Source organism: Lynx canadensis, chromosome B2 (genome assembly GCF_007474595.2).
Source record: "Lynx canadensis isolate LIC74 chromosome B2, mLynCan4.pri.v2, whole genome shotgun sequence".
Taxonomy (NCBI): Eukaryota; Metazoa; Chordata; class Mammalia; order Carnivora; family Felidae; genus Lynx; species Lynx canadensis.
The window spans coordinates 37,557,155-37,575,556 of NC_044307.1; the positions used below are offsets into that span (position 1 = coordinate 37,557,155).

The 18,402-nt window shown below is 37.4% G+C and overlaps 1 protein-coding gene across 1 annotated transcript in view; it reads left to right on the forward strand.

The window, feature by feature from the left end:
- The window catches only part of DNAH8 (dynein axonemal heavy chain 8), a 310,125-nt gene that overhangs the window by 64,853 nt on the left and 226,870 nt on the right, over positions 1–18,402 (forward strand). Inside the window, 4 exon segments of the mRNA XM_030314553.1 lie at positions 877–992; positions 6,909–7,015; positions 12,466–12,541; positions 13,706–13,898. Of these exon segments, the coding sequence (XP_030170413.1) occupies positions 877–992; positions 6,909–7,015; positions 12,466–12,541; positions 13,706–13,898 (492 nt within the window).

Here is an 18,402-nt window from a genome sequence, read left to right on the forward strand (position 1 = left end):
GAGCGAGGATGAGAGAGAATCCTAAGCAGGCTCCACGTTCAGAGCAGAGCCTGATGCAGGACTCCATCTCGTGACTGTGAGATCATGACCTGAACTGAAATCAAGAGTCAGGCGCTTAACTGACTGAGCTACCCAGGTGCCGCCAAATATTTTTAATTCTGTATCCTAAGCTGCAGCATATATAAGAGTGTATTTCTTAGTAGAATTATGATTCTATTGAGATGAGTGATTTAAATTGAATTCAAAGATGATTCCTACAGAAACAAGTCTTAAATTTTTAAATTAAGAACTTTTAATTTTTTTTAATGTTTATTTATTTTTGAGAGAGAGAGAGAGAGAGAGAGAGAGACAGAGCACGAGCAGAGGAGAGACACAGAAACCAAAGCAGGCTCCAGGCTCCGAGCTGTCAGCATAGAGCCCGACACAGGGCTCAAACCCACGGACCACGAAATCATGACCTGAGCTAAAGTCAGATGCTTAACTGACTGAGCCACCCAGGCACCCTTAATTAAGAACTTTTATTTTATTTTTTTTTTTTAATTTTTTTTTTTAATTTTTTTTTTTTCAACGTTTATTTTATTTTTGGGACAGAGAGAGACAGAGCATGAACGGGGGAGGGGCAGAGAGAGAGGGAGACACAGCATCGGAAACAGGCTCCAGGCTCTGAGCCATCAGCCCAGAGCCCGACGCGGGGCTCGAACTCACAGACCGCGAGATCGTGACCTGGCTGAAGTCGGACGCTTAACCGACTGTGCCACCCAGGCGCCCCAATTAAGAACTTTTAAAGAAGGGGTTTCCTAGGAAGGTTTGGCCGTATGGAATAAATCAAATGCTCAATACTAAAGGTTATATTTTTGTTTTACCTTTTATCTATAGAACAGAGGAAGCATGTTGCTTTTGGAAGTGAAACAGAAGAGGGTGAAAACCCTGATTATGAGACTAATATCCTGCCTCAGGCTGATTTTAATGATAAAGAAGATGAATTTAAGAAGGTATTTGCTACAAAATAACCTCATACAATGTATTAGAATTATTACTCCTTGGATTATACATGACCCCCAACTGGTGCTTCTTCTAGGCAGTTCTGCAGCCGACCTGTATGGACTTACAACCAATCTGGACTTACAACAAAATCCAGAATATATAATTTTCAATGCTACACTGTAGGATCTGGCAAGATACAGCAAATCCTTTTAGTTTTCCCCAACACTATCACCTTTTAATGTGATTCTGTCAGTACAGTTATATATAATTATCTCCCTCTATTGTGATTGACCATGTTTTCTTATATAGTAAATGTCATACTTCTGGGATTGTAGTGAGAATTCATTTGACTCAAGATGTTTTTAGTTATTGTATTGAATAGAGTTACCTATGTTACAAGGCCACATTTTGATTCAGTTGAGCCCCAAGGATCTGCGTTTTTCACTAGCACCACAGATAGACTGTGGACTCCTCCCCAGGAGAAACCCTGGGTGGGCAGAGTTTCAACACTGTGTTGAGATGTATTGAGAGTGGAGGTTGAGAAGGACTCATGGGGTTTCTTGTTCCTTTCTAAGCCTCACCCTTGCGGTCATGCCTCAGTTGTAAATGCAGCTCCCACATGTGTGCTAATCCCTGCTTTCTCCTCCTCCTGTCAGTTTTCTTTTAATCCCTCATATTCACCTTCTTTTCCTTCTTTCTCTATTTTACACCTCTAACACACACTGTAATACAGTTTTGGAAATGAATAGCACACATCTGTTCTACTTTCACCTTCTTTGGCAAGAAGGGTATCATCAATGGATGGAGAAGCACTTCCCCACTAGACTAGATATTAGCTGTTGATTTCTTCTCAGTACCATGCTCCAGGCGGCCATTATCAAGCAGTAGGAGTCAGCTGGAGTGAGGCAGTGTATGCCCATGCCAGCCATCCTTCTCTTCCTTTTTAAAATAATATTTATTTTATTTTTGGGAGAGTGCAAGCGGGGCAGGGAGAGGAACAGATGATCTGAAGCAGGCTGTGCGCTGACAGGCTCACAGCGGTGAGCCAGGATGTGGGGCTGGAACTCACCAACCAAACCAGGAGATCATGACCTGAGCTGAAGTTGGTCACTTAACCGACTGAGCCACCCAAGTGCCCCAGTCCTTCTCTTCCAATTGCATTCCCTTTGACACTGGCTGGGGTCCCTAGAGCAAGTCTGATTATCATCAAAGGAGGATCATCAAAGTTGGAGGATCACTTGAAGTTAGTTGCATTAGTGCAGTCACCGCCTACATAGCCTCTGCCTCTCCCATCCATCATCCTCCACAGTGCTGCCAGAATGGTCTAACATAAAAAACTGACTCTGTCATGCCTGTGTTTTAGCCTGGCAATTCACCAGCCCTCATCATATTTCTCTTTGCTCATGCCTGATAACCCTGTCTTCTGATCCAACTCAACCTGGCTGGTTCACCCTGTCTCAGAGGAGCAGGGCGTAGAATGGAGAGGAACACTATGGCCAGAGCCTGGCCCTGGAGGTGTGACTCATGACTCACCGTGCAAGCAAGACTTGGGATCCAGATCCCTGCCCAGGCTCAATACTTGTCCTGTGTTCTGACCAATAAACTTGGTGACTCCTCTGGAGGGAAAGAAGGGCTTAGACAGAGGGGCAAACCATGGTCCCAGGTTGGTGGAAGTTTTATCCCATATACATTTGGTACTGTACATTTTAAAATACATTTATCCTCTAAGCTGAGCTTTTTGTTTATTTCATTTTTTTCATTTTAGTGTGGAATCTTTTATTTATATTATTTTTAATATAATTTATTGTCATGTTGGCTAACATACAGTATATACAGTGTGCTGTCTTGGTTTTGGGGGTAGATTCCTATGATTCATCACTTACATATAACATTTGTTGTTCATCCCAACAAATGCCCTCCTCAATGCCCATCACCCATTTTCCCCTTCCCCTCTCCCCATCAACCCTCAGTTTGTTCTCTGTATTTAAGAGTCTCTTATGGTTTGCCTCCCTCCCTCTCTTTTTGTAACTATTTTTTTCCCCTTCCCTTCCCCCATGGTCTTCTGTTAGGTTTCTCAAGTTCCACATATGAGTGAAAACATATGATATGTCTTTCTTTGACTGATTTATTTCACTTAGAATAATACCTTCCAGTTCCATCCACATGGCTGCAAATGGCAGGATTTCATTCTATCTCATTGCCAAGTAGTATTCCATTGTATATATAAATCACATCTTCTTTATCCATTTGTCAGTTGATGGACATTTGGGCTCTTTCCATAATTTAGTTATTGTTGAAAGTGCTGCTGTAAACATTGGGGTTCATGTGCCCCTGTGAATCAGCACTCCTGTATCCCTTGGGTAAATTCTTAGCACTGCTATTGCTGGGTCATAGGGTAGATCTATTTTTAATTTTTGGAGGAACCTCCACACTGTTTTCCAGAGCGGCTGCACCAGTTTGCATTCCCACCAACAGTGTAAGAGGGTTCCCATTTCTCCATATCCTTGCCATAAGCTGAGTTTTTGAAAGATAGATTTATGCCCATACCCCCGAGCATTAAGAAATGTACCATACTTAATAAGTGGGCCAATTTTTGAGGATTGAGCAAACCAGGATTATTTTGAATAAGGTGTTTTTGAGCTTTGGCTTTTGAGTAAGGTCTTACAGTTTACTAGGGGGTTTATGAAATGCAGTTATTCAAATATTGTTTTTTGTTTAAAAAATACACAAGTAATTTGGGATTGAAATTATTTCTACAATATAATTAAAATTGTATTGTTTATTATTTATCTTCACATGTCACTTCTAATATTGTATTATTGCTTTGGAGTGTTAAAGTTCTTATTTTCGACACTGAATTTAATAGTATTTCTTTTTTAAATGATTTTATTTCCAGGTATACAGCTCTATAATTTGACATCTGTATACACTACAAAATGATCACCACCATAAGTCTCATTACCATCCATCACCATACAGTTGACCCCCTTCACCCATTTCACCTACCTGTCAACTCCCTTCCCCTTTGGTAGCCACTGGTCTGTTCTTTGTATTTATGCATTTGTTTTTGTTTTATTGTGTTTGTTCATTTGTTTTGTTTTGTTTCAGATTCCACATGTGAGTGAAATTGTATGGTATTTCTCTCTCTTAGTCTGACTTACTTTGCTAAATATAATCCCCTCAAGGTCCATCCATGTTGTCACAAATGGAAAGATTTCATTCTTTTTTTAAGGCTGAGTAGCATTCTCCTGTGTAAATATACCACACCTTCTTTATCCATTTATCTATCAATGGAAATTTAGGTAGTTTCCATATCTTGGCTATTGTAAATAATGCTGCAGTGAACACAGGGGTGCATATATCTTTTTGGAATAGTGATTTCATATTTTGGGGACAAATACCCAGAAATGAAAGAGCTGCATCATGTGGTGGCTATATTCTTAATTTTTCCATAGTGGCCTAACTGACTGAGCCACCCAAGTGCCCCTCATTTAAAGCAATTATTGATTAGAATATACCTGTTGCCATTTTGTTAATTGCTTTCTGGCTATTTTTGTAATTTCTCTCTGTTCCTTTCTTCTCTTTCTCTCTTCTCTTGTGGTTTGATGACTTTATTTAGTGTTCTAAGTTTCTCATTCCTTTCTCATTTTCTTTGTATTTTGCTTTGTGGTTGCTCTGAGGTTTACGTAAAATATCCCATTTGAATAGTAGTCTTTTTAAAATGGACAGTAACTGAATTTAAACACACTTCAAAACTTTACTTTTTTCTGCCCCACTCCTGCTATTTATATTTTTGGTGACACACTTTACATCTTTTTCTTTTATACTTCCTTTAATTATTATAGTTTAGCTAATGTTACTGCTTTTGACCTTTAACCTTCATGTTTGCTTTATAAGTCAGTGACTCATTACCTTTGTTATATATTTACCTTTTCCAGTGAGATTTTTACTTCCATATGTTTTGTTATTATTAATTAGTGCCAATATTTTTCAGCATAATGAAATCCCTTTTACGTTTCTTTAGGACCAGTGTAGTGGTGATGAACTTTAGTGTTTGCTTAACTGGAAAGCTATTAATCTCCCCTTAAATTCTGAATGATAATCTTGCCACCTAGAGAATTCTTGTTTGGAAGTGTTTTGTTTTGTTTTTTTTTTTTCCTTTCAGTTCTTTGAATATCTCATGCCATTTCCTTCTGGCCTGTAAAGTTTCTGTTGAAAAATCTGATTGCCTAATGGGGTTTCCTGTGTATGTAACAAGTTGTTATTTTGTAACAAGGATTATTTAAAAATTTTTTTTAATGTTTATTTATTTTTGAGAGAGAGAGAGAGAGACAGAGTGTGAGTGGGTGAGGAGCAGAGAGAGAGGGAGACACAGAATCTGAAGTAGGCTCCAGGCTCTGAGCTGTCAGCACAGAACCCCATGCAGGGCTTGAACTTACGAACCGTGAGATCGTGACCTGAGCCAATGTCAATGCTTAACCACTTGAGCCACTCAGGCACCCCTCTTTATCCTTAACTTTTATCATCAAAAAATTTTTTTTTTATTTAGAGAGAGAGAGTGCAAATGGGGGAGAGGGGCAGAGAGACAGAGAGAGAGAGAGAGAGAGAGAGAAAGAATCCTAAGCAGGCTCCACACTCAGCATGGACCCTGACGTGGGGCTCAATCCCACAACTGCAAGATCATGACCTAAGCCAAAATCAAGAGTTGGATGCTCAACTGACTGAGCCACCCAGGTACCCTGGCTTTTTATCATTTAAATTATAATGTGTCTTGGTGTGGATATCTTTGGGTTCATCTTATTTGGACTTCTGTGCTTTGTGCACATGGATGTCTGATTCCTTCTTCAGACTAGGGAAGTTTATAGCCTTTATTTCTTTAAATAATTTTTTCTGGCTCTTTCTCTCTCTTCTCCTTGTGGGATCCCTATAAGCACTTTTTCCACATGATGTTGTCCCAAAGGTCCCTCATGATAGTTTCATTTTTCTTAATTCTGTTTTCATTTTGCTGCTTTGGGTGAGTGCCACTGCTTTTCTTCCAGCTCACTGATCTGTTCTTCTACTTCATCCAGTCTGCTGTTGAACCCCTCTAGTGTATTTTTCAGTTCAGTTATAACTTCTCTTTGGTACTTTCTTTTATTTTCTCTCTTTGTTGAAGTTTTCATTGTGTTCATCCATTCTTCTCCCAAGGTTGGTGAGCATCTTTATGACTGTTACTTTCATCTTTATGACTGTTACTTTATGACTATTTACTTTATGACTGTTGCACTCTTTATCAGGTAGATTGCTTATCTCTGTTTCATTTAGTTCTTTTTCTGAGGTTTTTTTCTTGTTCTTTTGTTTGGAACATATTCCTCTATCTCCTCATTTTGCCTAATTCTCTTGTGTTTGTTTCTACGTATCAGATTATTCATCTGCATCTCACAGTCTTAAAGGAGTGGACTTGTGCCCAGAATTTCAGTCTCCTCCTATCACCAGAGCCAGACACTCAAGGGGTGTCCCTTATGTGTGCTCTGTGTGCCCTTCTGTTGTGGCAGGGCTGTGATTGTGGCACAGTGGTGGGTAGACTTGTCACTCAGTCTGGCTGTAGGACATGGCTATGACTGCTGTGATACCATGGTGGGGGAGTTGATCTTGCCATGCCATCACCTTGACCCCAACTTTATTTTTTAAGTTTATTTATTTATTTTGAGGGAGAGAGAGAGAGAGAGAGAGAGAGAGCACGTGCGCATGTGAGCAGGGGAGGGGCAGAGAGAGAGGGAGAGAGAGAATTCCAAGCTCTGTGGTCTCAGCACAGAGCCTGACGTGCGGCTCAATCCCACAAACTGTGAGATCCTGACCTGAGCTGAAATCAAGAGTCAGATGCTTAACCAACTGAGCCACCCAGGTGCCCTGAACCCAACTTTTAATATGATTTCTTGTTACAGGAATGTAAAGAGGTCTATGCTTTTTTCTCTCATCAATTGCTAGACAGTCTTCAAAAAGCTACACGGTTATCTTTGGACACAATGAAAAGAAGAATATTTGTTTCAAGGCAAGTTGAAAATATGCTAAATAAGTCTGGTAATGCTATCATAACATAATGCTAATATTACCTCTTATTTTGATAAATTTAAATTTAAAAATTAACATTTATGAAAAGACTATATTAAAATATATGTGTAATACTGTAAGAATAGTGATCAAATGAACAGTCATGTTCCTAACATCCAGGCCAAGACAAAGAACATTCAACACCAGCATTCCCCTTATCAGTCCTTTCTCTGCTCACCCAAATGTAGTAACCACTATTCTGAACTTCATACTTATTATTGTCTTGGTTTTCCTTATAGTTTCCCAAGTTTGTATCCCTAATCAGAGTATTTAATTTTGCCTGTATTTATGCTGTTGTCAGTGTGATGCTTTTGCGATTCATCTATGTTGATATAATTTATTTTCACTTAGGTATAGTTGGAGTATACGCAATCTGTTTATTCTCCTGGTAATGGTCATTTGGGTAGTTTCCAGTTTGAAATATTCTGAATAAAACCAGTGTAAACATTTTCATACCTGTCTCTTGCTACACTCGTTAAGAATGGAATAGTTGGGCCATGGGGTATGTGAATAGCTCATTTAACCATGCAGTGCCCAGCCTGAGAGTCCCCATGGCTCCTCATCCTTGCATACAGTTGGTATGTTTCAATTAGAAAATTCTTGCCAAGAATGGGGTGTGAAATCTCATCTCACTGGGACTTAAATAATCATTTTCTTGGATACTGATGAGATTGAACATATTTTCATGGCTGTGAGCCATTTGTGCCTTCTTTTCCTTGAAGTTGCCTTTTTTTCTTTTGTCATGTCTTGTCTTGACTAGGCTTGGCTTCTTTCCTTCCTTCATTTCTTTCTTTTTTGCCAATTTTTTTCTATTGGATTGGACTTATTTATGGAAGTTCTCAATATATTACTTTGTTGATGATAATATAGCAGATATCTTCTCCCAGTTATACCTGTCGTTTCATTCTCTTTATGGTATCTTCTGCTGAGTTTAAAGTATTCATGTTTATCAATATTTTCTTGGAAACATTAAAATTCATTGATCCTTTCCTTGTGATTTTTATGTCTTTTAAAAGAAATCTTTCCTTACCTTATAACGCCTTCTAAAATTTTATAGTTTTGTCTTCTATGTTTAGGGATTTAATCCACATGATACTGATTTTTGTGATTCTGTGAGGTAGGAGGCCAATGTATTTTTTTCCATAATTATAAGTTAACCAAACAAAAGTTGTTGAAAAATTAACTTTTTTCTTTGAGAGAATTAAATTACATTGCATCTATAGATCAACTTGGAGAGAATTAGCATCCTTATAATATTGAGTCTTCCATCCAGAATCATGATTACCTCTCCATTTAAGTCTTCTTTACTGTTTCTTAATGAAATTGTATAATTCTCCGGGTAAAAGTCTTGCACATTTTTGTTAGATTTATTCATTGGCTAATCATGGCTGAATTTTAATTTAATCACACTTACAATCTCCCAACGTGATTGTGAACTTGACAAATTTTCCTTCTGTTTTGTTCAGTTCTTGTTTTATGTGTTTTAAGGCTATGCTGTTAGGTGCATTATATTAGTTAAATTTGCTTAAAGCACTTTATCTTTTATTTTTATTTTATTTCTTTATGCATATTAATTCTAATTCCTCTAATTCTTTTTAGTCTGTCATTAATTTTACCTTACCAGCTTTTTTGGTATATCACTTTTAGCCCTCTATTCAAACCTTACTGTGCAATTTTTTGTTTTATTTCTTAAAAGCATCATATACCTGATTTTTAAATTCAATCTGATTATCTCTGCCTTTTAGTAGAGTTTAATTTGTTTATATTCATTGTAATTTTTTGATATAGTTACACTTATGACATTTCCTTTTGTGTCTTCTTTTTAGTGTCTGTTTTCTTTGGTTCGTTTCATTATCTGTTATTTTTGGGTTGGATCATATTTTCCTTTTATTTTCTTTACTATACTTCAGTTATTTAAGTAGTTACCCTTAAACTGAGAATACATGTATTTTGCTCCAGGTAAAAAAAAAAAAAAAAGAAGTACTGTCTATGGTTTTTCAGTTTTCTAGTCTTATTCTCACTACAAGGGCCTTGGCATGATTTACTCACTGAACAGTATCTACCTCATTATTGCTGCTTTGATGTTTTAGTTTTGCCTTTTTTTGAACACGTAAAAATAATTTATTTACTGGCATATTGTAAAACACCTCCAGATTCTTGTGTATTTCTTATATCCCACTGGTTCCTTAGTCAGGGTATAAGAGGGGTAAATGCTCTTATTCTTTATTTTAAGTCTGAGAAATGCCTTTTTTGCTCTCACAATTCCATGACAGTTTAGGTGGATAAAAAGTTTTTGTTTGTCTCTCAGCACTTTGAATGTATTTCATTTTTTTCTGACTTACAATGTGGGTGATGAGAAGTCTGCACTAAGTCTAACTAAAGATTGTTTTTATCCTTGATGTTCTTCAGTTTTCTTTCTTTGTATGGATTTGTCTTTATTTAATCCTGCTTTGTTCTCAGAGTGCACTTTCTATTTCAAGGTGTCTGGCATTCCTTAATCCTGGAAAATCCTCAGCAATTTCCTTTTCAGTTGTTCCTTCTGGGAAATTCCTTTCTTTCTCTTCTTACGGAACTTTAAGTAGTTGAATAGGTTGACCACATGATCTATTGTTCCAAACAGGATACTGTTTCAAGTGTAGGGGCACTACCCAGATGAAGTGTCAGGGCAGATTTAACCCGTAACTGTTCTGGGAACAATGGACATGCAGTCATCTCAAATCTTGGGGCTTTCAGTCTGTCCTCCGTGTCTCCTAACTACTCTGTCATATATTTTGTCTTTTTGCCTTTCTGGGCTACGTTATGAGCAAGTTATCTCTCTTTCTAGTCTAAAGATGATCTCATCTCTCTCATCTTAAATATTTCAACTAATACTTTTTTCTTATTTTCCAGGCATTGTATTATTTCTTTATTTCTAGTTTAGTAACTTATTATGTTGGGAGAAAATAACTTTCATTTATCTCTTTGAATATTATCAATTTACTTATTTTAGAGTTTGTTCTACTTCTATACATTGATTTTATCTGGAGTGTGTTTTTGTTTCAATTATTAATTCCTTTCATTCTCTTTCTTACCGTAAGACTTATTCATGCCTATTGGGATTTTAGTTTATAGAACTTCACTGAATGAAAGGTGTGCGTGTGTGTGTGTGTGTGTGTGTGTGTGTGTTATGTTTCTCTCTCCCACCCTGCCTCCCTATATAGGAGTTTTACTTTTGTCTCCCATGATCCTGGGAACCTTGATATAGACCCGAGTCTTATTTGTTCACGATATCTGCCCACTGAAGAGATACGGGGGATACAGCAGGTTCAGCCAGGGAGTACACAAGTGACCTGACTTAACTGCTTCCTGGGGATGCTGTGGATTTGTTTCATCACCCCAGGCCCTTACCTTCTGGAGATGTTGTAGCTGTAGACAGTAGGTTGATGGACTATGCTTTGTTTTTGCTTTGCCTCTTTACAAGTGGAGGAGGATTACCTTAGCTTCTGGCTTTGAATCCGCAGGCCTGGCTGAGGTCTTATCTCACATGGAGTGCTTTCAGTGCCTCAGAGTCCATAGGAGCCAAGCTTCCACTGTCACTGCCTAATTCCTGACCAGACTCCTGGCCACGCTGTTTATGTGTTTCTGACCGATTTCTGATTCATGGACCTGCTAACCTTGCATTTGAGTATCTTCATGTCCTATGTATTCTAGCCATGATTGTTACATATTTGGCACAAAGAGTGGTTTTGAAGTCTGAACTTGCTATGCCACGTTGATGTATAAGTCCTATAGCATTAAGTCATTTTTGAAAAGATGCACATGAGCATGATACTGCAACATCCTCCTTTGTCTAAAATGTCTTTTTTTTACCCTAACACATGAATGCTGGTTAGGTCAGCTTGGATCACAATCTCTTTCTCTCACACTCTGTAAATATTGTTTTATTGGCTTCTTTTGTTCCCACTTTCAGTTGAGGGTTCTGCTGTTAATCCAATTTTCTAAATAACACCCTGTTGTTTTGAGCTTATAGGATTTCTCCTGTTACTCTGGAAATTCACAAATTGTATGTTTTTGTGTAGATAATTTTTCCCATTAATCCTGTCAGGTGCACAGGACTCTTTTCAACATGATAAAACAAGTCTCTTCTGAAGATGAGAGAAGGGCTGTGCTTTAATCAACCATATGTAAGATTCATGTGCTGGATCTAGGTAGTAAAGTGTCTCTCGGCTGAGTGACCCTCCGTAAGTTACTCAGCTTCTCCCTACCTTGGTTTCTTCATCTGTAAAATGCAAATAATAATCACAAGATCTGCCTCACATAGTTAATATGAGCATGAAATGTGTGGATTCATGGAAAGTGCTTGGAAAAGTGCCTGGCATACATTAAGCATTCAATAAACATTACTTTTCCCTAATTTTTTCTTGCCTTTTCTTTAAGTAATATCTGTCTCTGTATTTTGCACCTGAAATTTTGGAAAATTCTTTAATCTCTAGTTTGTCAAATAAGTTACTGAATGACCTAGTGTGCTGTTCACTGCTTCTGTTACTTCAGCTGTTTATACTTTATAAAACTCCTTCTTGTTCTCAGATTGTGCTCTTTTAAATACAGTTTACACTTGTTTTATTTTTGCATCTTGGATTTCAGAACGGGATTATGAATTAGAGGTCTTTTTCCCTTTGTTTGCTTGCTTTGGTTCGAAGAGTTCCTTCTAATAATATGTAATGTTGGGTCTTCACATTGAACTGTGGAAGCTTTGTGTTACTTATGATTTCCGCCCCTCCCCCCCATCTTTATGAAGGAAGGTGTAGTTTTTCAGTAATTACAGCATTTCCTGCTGTGGAAAGCAATGAGACATTTATTATAATTTTGTCTAGGGTGGGGACAGAGGTCAAGGCGGAGGGAGATCACCAATTTATAGCTGTGATGTGTGTTCTTCATTACTTGCACTTGTGTGTCTGTATGTCTGTACTTCTGCCTGAGCATGAGTATGTTGTTTACAAAAGCAGTTTTTGGAAGGCTTTGACCAGAAACCTCCTGTGTAATCTTGCAAAAAAGTGTATATATGAAAGTATAGGAAGGTATATGCTTTTTGTTGGTGATCTTGTCTGGCATCTGTTACAAGGCTGGGAACAGGCAGTGCTTTTAGTAAACGTTATTAAATGGTTATTACTGAGAGAGAGAGCAACATTAAAATACTAGAAAATGTATAGGAGACTAATATTTTACTTCAAATAACATTAACGTGTTTTCTTAGTTCTCTGAAATTTATGGTTTCATTATAAATAACCTTCTCCATGTAATTTGGTATTTTGAAAATGGTCTTTATTTTTAGGATTGAAAATGGTAGCATAATCAAGCTATTTATGAAACTTTAGGTTAAGTTTTATAAGTTCAATGTGTATCTTATTATAGCCAATATGGACGAAGGCTATCAGAAGATGTTATTTCCTTCATAAAAACTGAAGTGCATCTTGCGATTCCGAATGTGGTAAGTATAATTAATATTCAAGTTAATATAATGATATTCTGGTAACTTTTAAAGAAATATAGGACTACCACTGAACTTTCATTTAGAATAACCTCTCAGTTCTACATATTTTTTAAATGTTTATTTATATTTGAGAGAGAGAGAGGGTGAGTGAGGGAGGGACAGAGAGAGAGGGAGAGAGAGAATTCTAAGCAGGCTTTGCGCTGACACAGGGTTCGATCTCACGGACTGTGAGATGATGACCTGAGACGAAATCAAGAGTCAGACGCTTAACTGACTGAACCACCCAGGCACCCCCTATGTATTTTTTGGTTTTACCCGAATATTTAACAAAAGCAGAATGTGATTTTTATCCATTATAAAATAATTACTCTGCGCAGTTCATGGTGTATTGAAGGATGGTGTAAGAGATGAGTTAAGCATCTCTGTTCAGCCATCAGTTAGCAAGTACTTGAAAAGCATTCTTGCTTTTTCTTTCTTCAAGCATTAAATTATCTAAATAGTCCATCTCAGAAGTCCACATCCCGACAGCAAACACACAGCTGTAAGGTAACCCAAAATGGCAGGACAGAAAGAAAGAGCCTATGCCCTGAGCACATGGACCCTGTGCCTTCTCCCGGCACTTATTTTTACCACCGTCTCATGTCTCAGCTGCCAACTGGCATCTGGAACTCCAGGTCACACAGGATGATTGAGGTGCATTCTGTGATGAGCCATAGGATAAGGCCAGGCAGGAACGATCTGTGACTCATCTGTCGCCATCTACATCTACACAGCTTGGCCTCCTGGAGGACAGCTTCTTTGCCTGTTTGGCACATTTCAAAGAACTGAGGTCAGAACCTTGGCAGTATAGCTTCTTCAATCATTTTGCTTCATTGGTATCCAACACACAGTCCACCATTTTTGGCCACATCCGGCCGCCCTCATGGGGAAAGTATGACAAGTACTATGCCTGACCTTTTAGCCTGCGGGAAATGATAGAATGGGAAAACTTCAGGATAGAGAAAGCCCACAGTCTACCCTCCTCTAATATCCCTCTCCTCAAAGCAGCCTTCCACTGGGCCAGCTGAGGCTGTCCCACCCAGTGGGGCATGGGCTGGTGAGAAACAGAGGGATGGATGGCATGTGCTGCTAGTACCAGGAATTCATTTATTCTCTCCATAGGTAATGGTTCCTAGTTTGGATGACATTCAACAAGCCATTAACCGTATGATCCAGCTAACCCTGGAAGTCAGCAGAGGAGTGGCTCACTGGGGGCAACAGCCGACCCGTCAAGTTAAACCTGTCGTCACCAGTCCCAGCCGTACTACTGACCTGATGCATTTAAACACAACAAAACAGGCAAAGAAGGAAGAGAGTAAGAGTATTAAAGCACATCTCCAATGAATAGAATCTTAGAATTATAACAACTAGTAAATCATCTTTATGATTGTTCCTGGGTATGACAGCATATAGTTTTTAAAAATTATAATTCCAGGGGCGCCTGGGTGGCGCAGTCGGTTAAGCGTCCGACTTCAGCCAGGTCACGATCTCGCGGTCCGTGAGTTCGAGCCCCGCGTCGGGCTCTGGGCTGATGGCTCAGAGCCTGGAGCCTGTTTCCGATTCTGTGTCCCCCTCTCTCTCTGCCCCTCGCCCGTTCATGCTCTGTCTCTCTCTGTCCCAAAAATAAATAAACGTTGAAAAAAAAATTAAAAAAAAAAATTATAATTCCAGTGCAGTTAACATACAGTATTATACTAGTTTCAGGTGTACAGTATAGTGATTCCACAATTCCATATATCACCCAGTGTTCATCAAGTTAAGTGTATTCTTAATCCCCTTCACCTATTTCACCCAGCCCTTAACCCACCTCCTCTCTGGTAACCATCTGTTTGTTCTTTATAGTTAAGAGTCTGTTCCTTGGTTTGTCTCTTTTTTTCTGTTTGTTTGCTTTGTTTCCTAAATTCCACATATGAATGAAATCATATTTTATTTGTCTTTTTCTGACTGGCTTGTTTCACTTAGCATTATACTGTCTAGATCCATCCATGTCATTGCAAGTGACAAGATCCCATTCTTGTTTGTGGCTGTCATTTTTATCATGTTTATTTGTAAATTTTGCTTTAAAAGTAAAAAAAATGAGTGTTCTCCATCTTCCATCACAAACATAACATACAGACATTTCCATCTATGTTTGGACATAAGGAACAAAGATTTTTATCATTGTTCCGCTATAGTAATCTTAGATTCAGAGGAAAATTACAACTAGGCTTAGTAAGAATTCTACTTTCAGCATTGTAGTTGGACCAATGAATTTAGTTTGCCAAAACATGGTGCTTAGAAGTTCTGGGTCGTATGTTCCTTGTACCTGAAGTACATATAAGCTATTCCCTTAAGTAATCATGGGTGTGATATGGCACTGACCCAAAGTTCTGTGGACATTTTTGGACACTTTCTTCTGTAGAAAGCCAAACTATTTTTGATAAGTAAAAATTGCATATATTTAGGGTATACAGTGTGATTTTTTTGATATATGTATACATTGTGAAATGATTACCACAATCAAAACAATTAATATGTCCATCACCTCCTACAGTTACCATTTTTTTATGTGTATGTGTATGGTAAGAAGATTTGAAATATACTCTCTTAGCAAATTTTGAGTATACATTAGTATTATCTGTGGGCACCATGCCATGCTGTACATTAAATTTTGCTTGTTTTCACATGTGCTGATGAAGTTGCCAATCTACTTTCATCAACCTAGGTCAGCTGAGGAAATTCATTTTGTTCTTTGGAAGTGTTCTGCTTTGACCTGCTACTGGGAACTACAGGGAAGGAATTGTGGTCTAAAGGAAAAAGATTAGGCCACTGTCCTGGCCATATCCCTGCTGGATTCCATTACATGGCTCATAAACACAGCCCTGCCAGATGTCCTGATTACGATGAGACCTGTATTTTCCAGATCATAAGCAATAGACTCACCTGTTATCATCCCCCATGGCTTCCCCACAAAGGGCTTTTGTAGATTTGGAGGAAAGCTGAAGCCAGACTAGATTCAAACTGTCCAGCTTCTTATTTTCTGAGTTGTAAAGGCAATTACCATTCTTGCCTTTACAACTAGGTTTGTGTTTAGTACTCCGTTAAAAAAAATTCAACAATATATTGTTTAGAGATAACAATGTTGGTTTCTCTTCAAAGAAAATTCGGGATCCCGGTTACCTCTGGGAGTAAGGAAGGAATATGTAATTTTAGAGGACCTAGAGAGGACAACTGATATATTGTCACCATTCTCTCCTTAACCTAGGTGCTGAGAACATTGAAATAATTTTTCTTCTTATTTAATATGTGTTTTATATATGTCACGTTCTTCTTTAACTACTGTCTTATATGCTTCTAATATATATGATATATATTAGTCACCCATACACATCCTTTTATCACACTAGGAATATGAAAGATTTTATGCTAATGATGTCTGTGGAAAAATTTAGAAGCATTTATTCCCATTTAAACTGAAGAGTAAACAAGGAAGCCTGCTATCATTACTTTCATTCAATATTTTATTGGAGCAATCAGATGATAAAAAGAGATAATTGGAAAGGAAGACTAAGATTGTCCTTATCTAAAGATCATCCAACAAATCTAGAAATGACTATTAGAACTAATAGGTTCAGTAATGTTTTTGAGTAAGAGACCAACATACAAAAGTGTTTCTACAATGGCTAATAATTCAACTAGAATGTAATAGCATTCTATGCCAATTATATCTCAATAAAGCTGGACAGAATGTAATAGAAAAAAATAGTTTTTCAATAGCCACAAAACCATAAGGTACTTAATAAATAAATGTAAAAAACATTTGCACAGCATTTTTGGAGAAAATAATTATTATTGAATAGCATAATGGAAGATAGGAATAAACCTACAACCTGAAGAACTCAATTTTTTAATTTGCAAATTCAGTACAATTCCAATGAAATCACAACAGAACTTTTTCTATAATTTGTCAAATTAATTTTAATTACTTTTGCAAAGTTATGTGGAAGTGCAAAAAGCCAAAAATAGCTCAAAATATTTATGAAGAAAAACAGGGTAGGGGTCCTGTCCTGCCACATAGAAAGAAGTATTATTAAGCCAGACTAATTAAGACAATTTCTTAATGGTCCAAGGATAGATAATAGATTAATGAAATGGGACAGAGGGTGCAGGAACACTCATATGTATGAAAATTAGATATATAACACAGGTAGACTTACAAATCAGGGGGGAAAGAATGTGCTATTTATTTAATAAATGATACTAGGAACTTTTATCCGTGTGGAAAAACTTAAATTACATCACAAAAGTATCTCAAGCGGTGCCTGGGGAGCTCAGTTGGTTAAGTGTCCAATTCTTGATTTCAGCTCAAGTCATGATCTCATGGTTCATGGGGTAGAGGCCCATGTTGGGCTCTGTGCTGGCAGTGGGAAGCCTGCTTGGGATTCTCTTTCTCTCTGTGTCTCTCTCTGCCCTTCCCTCACTCATGCTTGCTCTCTCTCTCTCAAAATAAACAAACAATAAACAATAAAAGTATCTTAAATTCATATCCATTATTCTATATTCTATAACACTGTTAAAAATATACGTATTCTATTACACTGTTGGAGTCAAACATAACACCATATATTTATGACATTAGGGTAGGGAAAAATTCTCGAGACCTACAAAGCTCAAACCACAGAAGAAAATATGTTTAAATTTGATTTCTTTATATTTAAAAACATTCTTTAAAGGATCCTTACTTTTAATGACAATGCTGGAACCCTTACCCAAATGTTAGCAAATTGAATTCAGAAACATATAAAAAGGAGGCTATATTATAACCAAAAGAGGTTTATCCCAGAAATACAAGATTTTTAAAAAATACATCCTGTTAATAGAATAAAGGACACAATCACATGATTACCTCAGTAGACACAGAGAAAGAATTTGTCAAAATCTAACTCTTTTATGTTAAACTTAAGAGTGTGGGGATAGAATTGAACTTCTTCAACCTGATAAAGGGCAGCTGTGAAAAACTTAGAGCCAACATCATACTTAATGGTGAAAGACTAAATTATTTCCCCCTAAGATCAGGAGCAAGTTAAGAAAGCTGGCTTTCCCTACATCTATTCAACATTATACTGGAGATTCAATCCCGTGGATTTAATAAGAAATTAAAGATATACAGATTAGAAAGGAAGAAACAAAACTGACTTTATTTAACATATAACATTATCTTGTATGTAAAAACATCCTCAGGAATACATGCACATACAAAACTGTTAGAATTAATAAATGAGTTCAGCAAGTATGCAGGATATAAGATCGACATACAAAGCTCAATTGTATTTCTAACTACTTGGAATGAACAATCTGAAAATGAAATTAAGAAGACAATTTCATTCATAATACTATCGTAGAGAATAAATTTAACCGAAGAAGTGTAGGGGCCTGTACATCGGAAGCTACAAAACATTGCTGAAAAGTAACACCATGTTCATGGATTGGAGGAACACTCAGTACTGCTAAGATAGCCATTCTCCCAAATTGATCTATAGATTTGTTGACTTTCTATCAAAATTTAGAAAGCTGTTTTGCAGAAATTGAGTTGATCCTAAAATTTGAATAGGAAATAGGGAAATGCGAGGAACTATAATAGCCAAAATTAGTTTGAAAAAGGATAATAGAGCTGGAATACTTGATTTCAAAACATACTACAGAGTTATAATAATCAAAGCAGTGCAGTATTGGCCTAAAGATAGGCATGTGGATCAGTGGGACAGACTAGGCAATCCAGAAATAAACTTTAGAGTCAGCTGACTTTCTGAAAGGATATGAAGTAAAAAAATGGGGCAAGT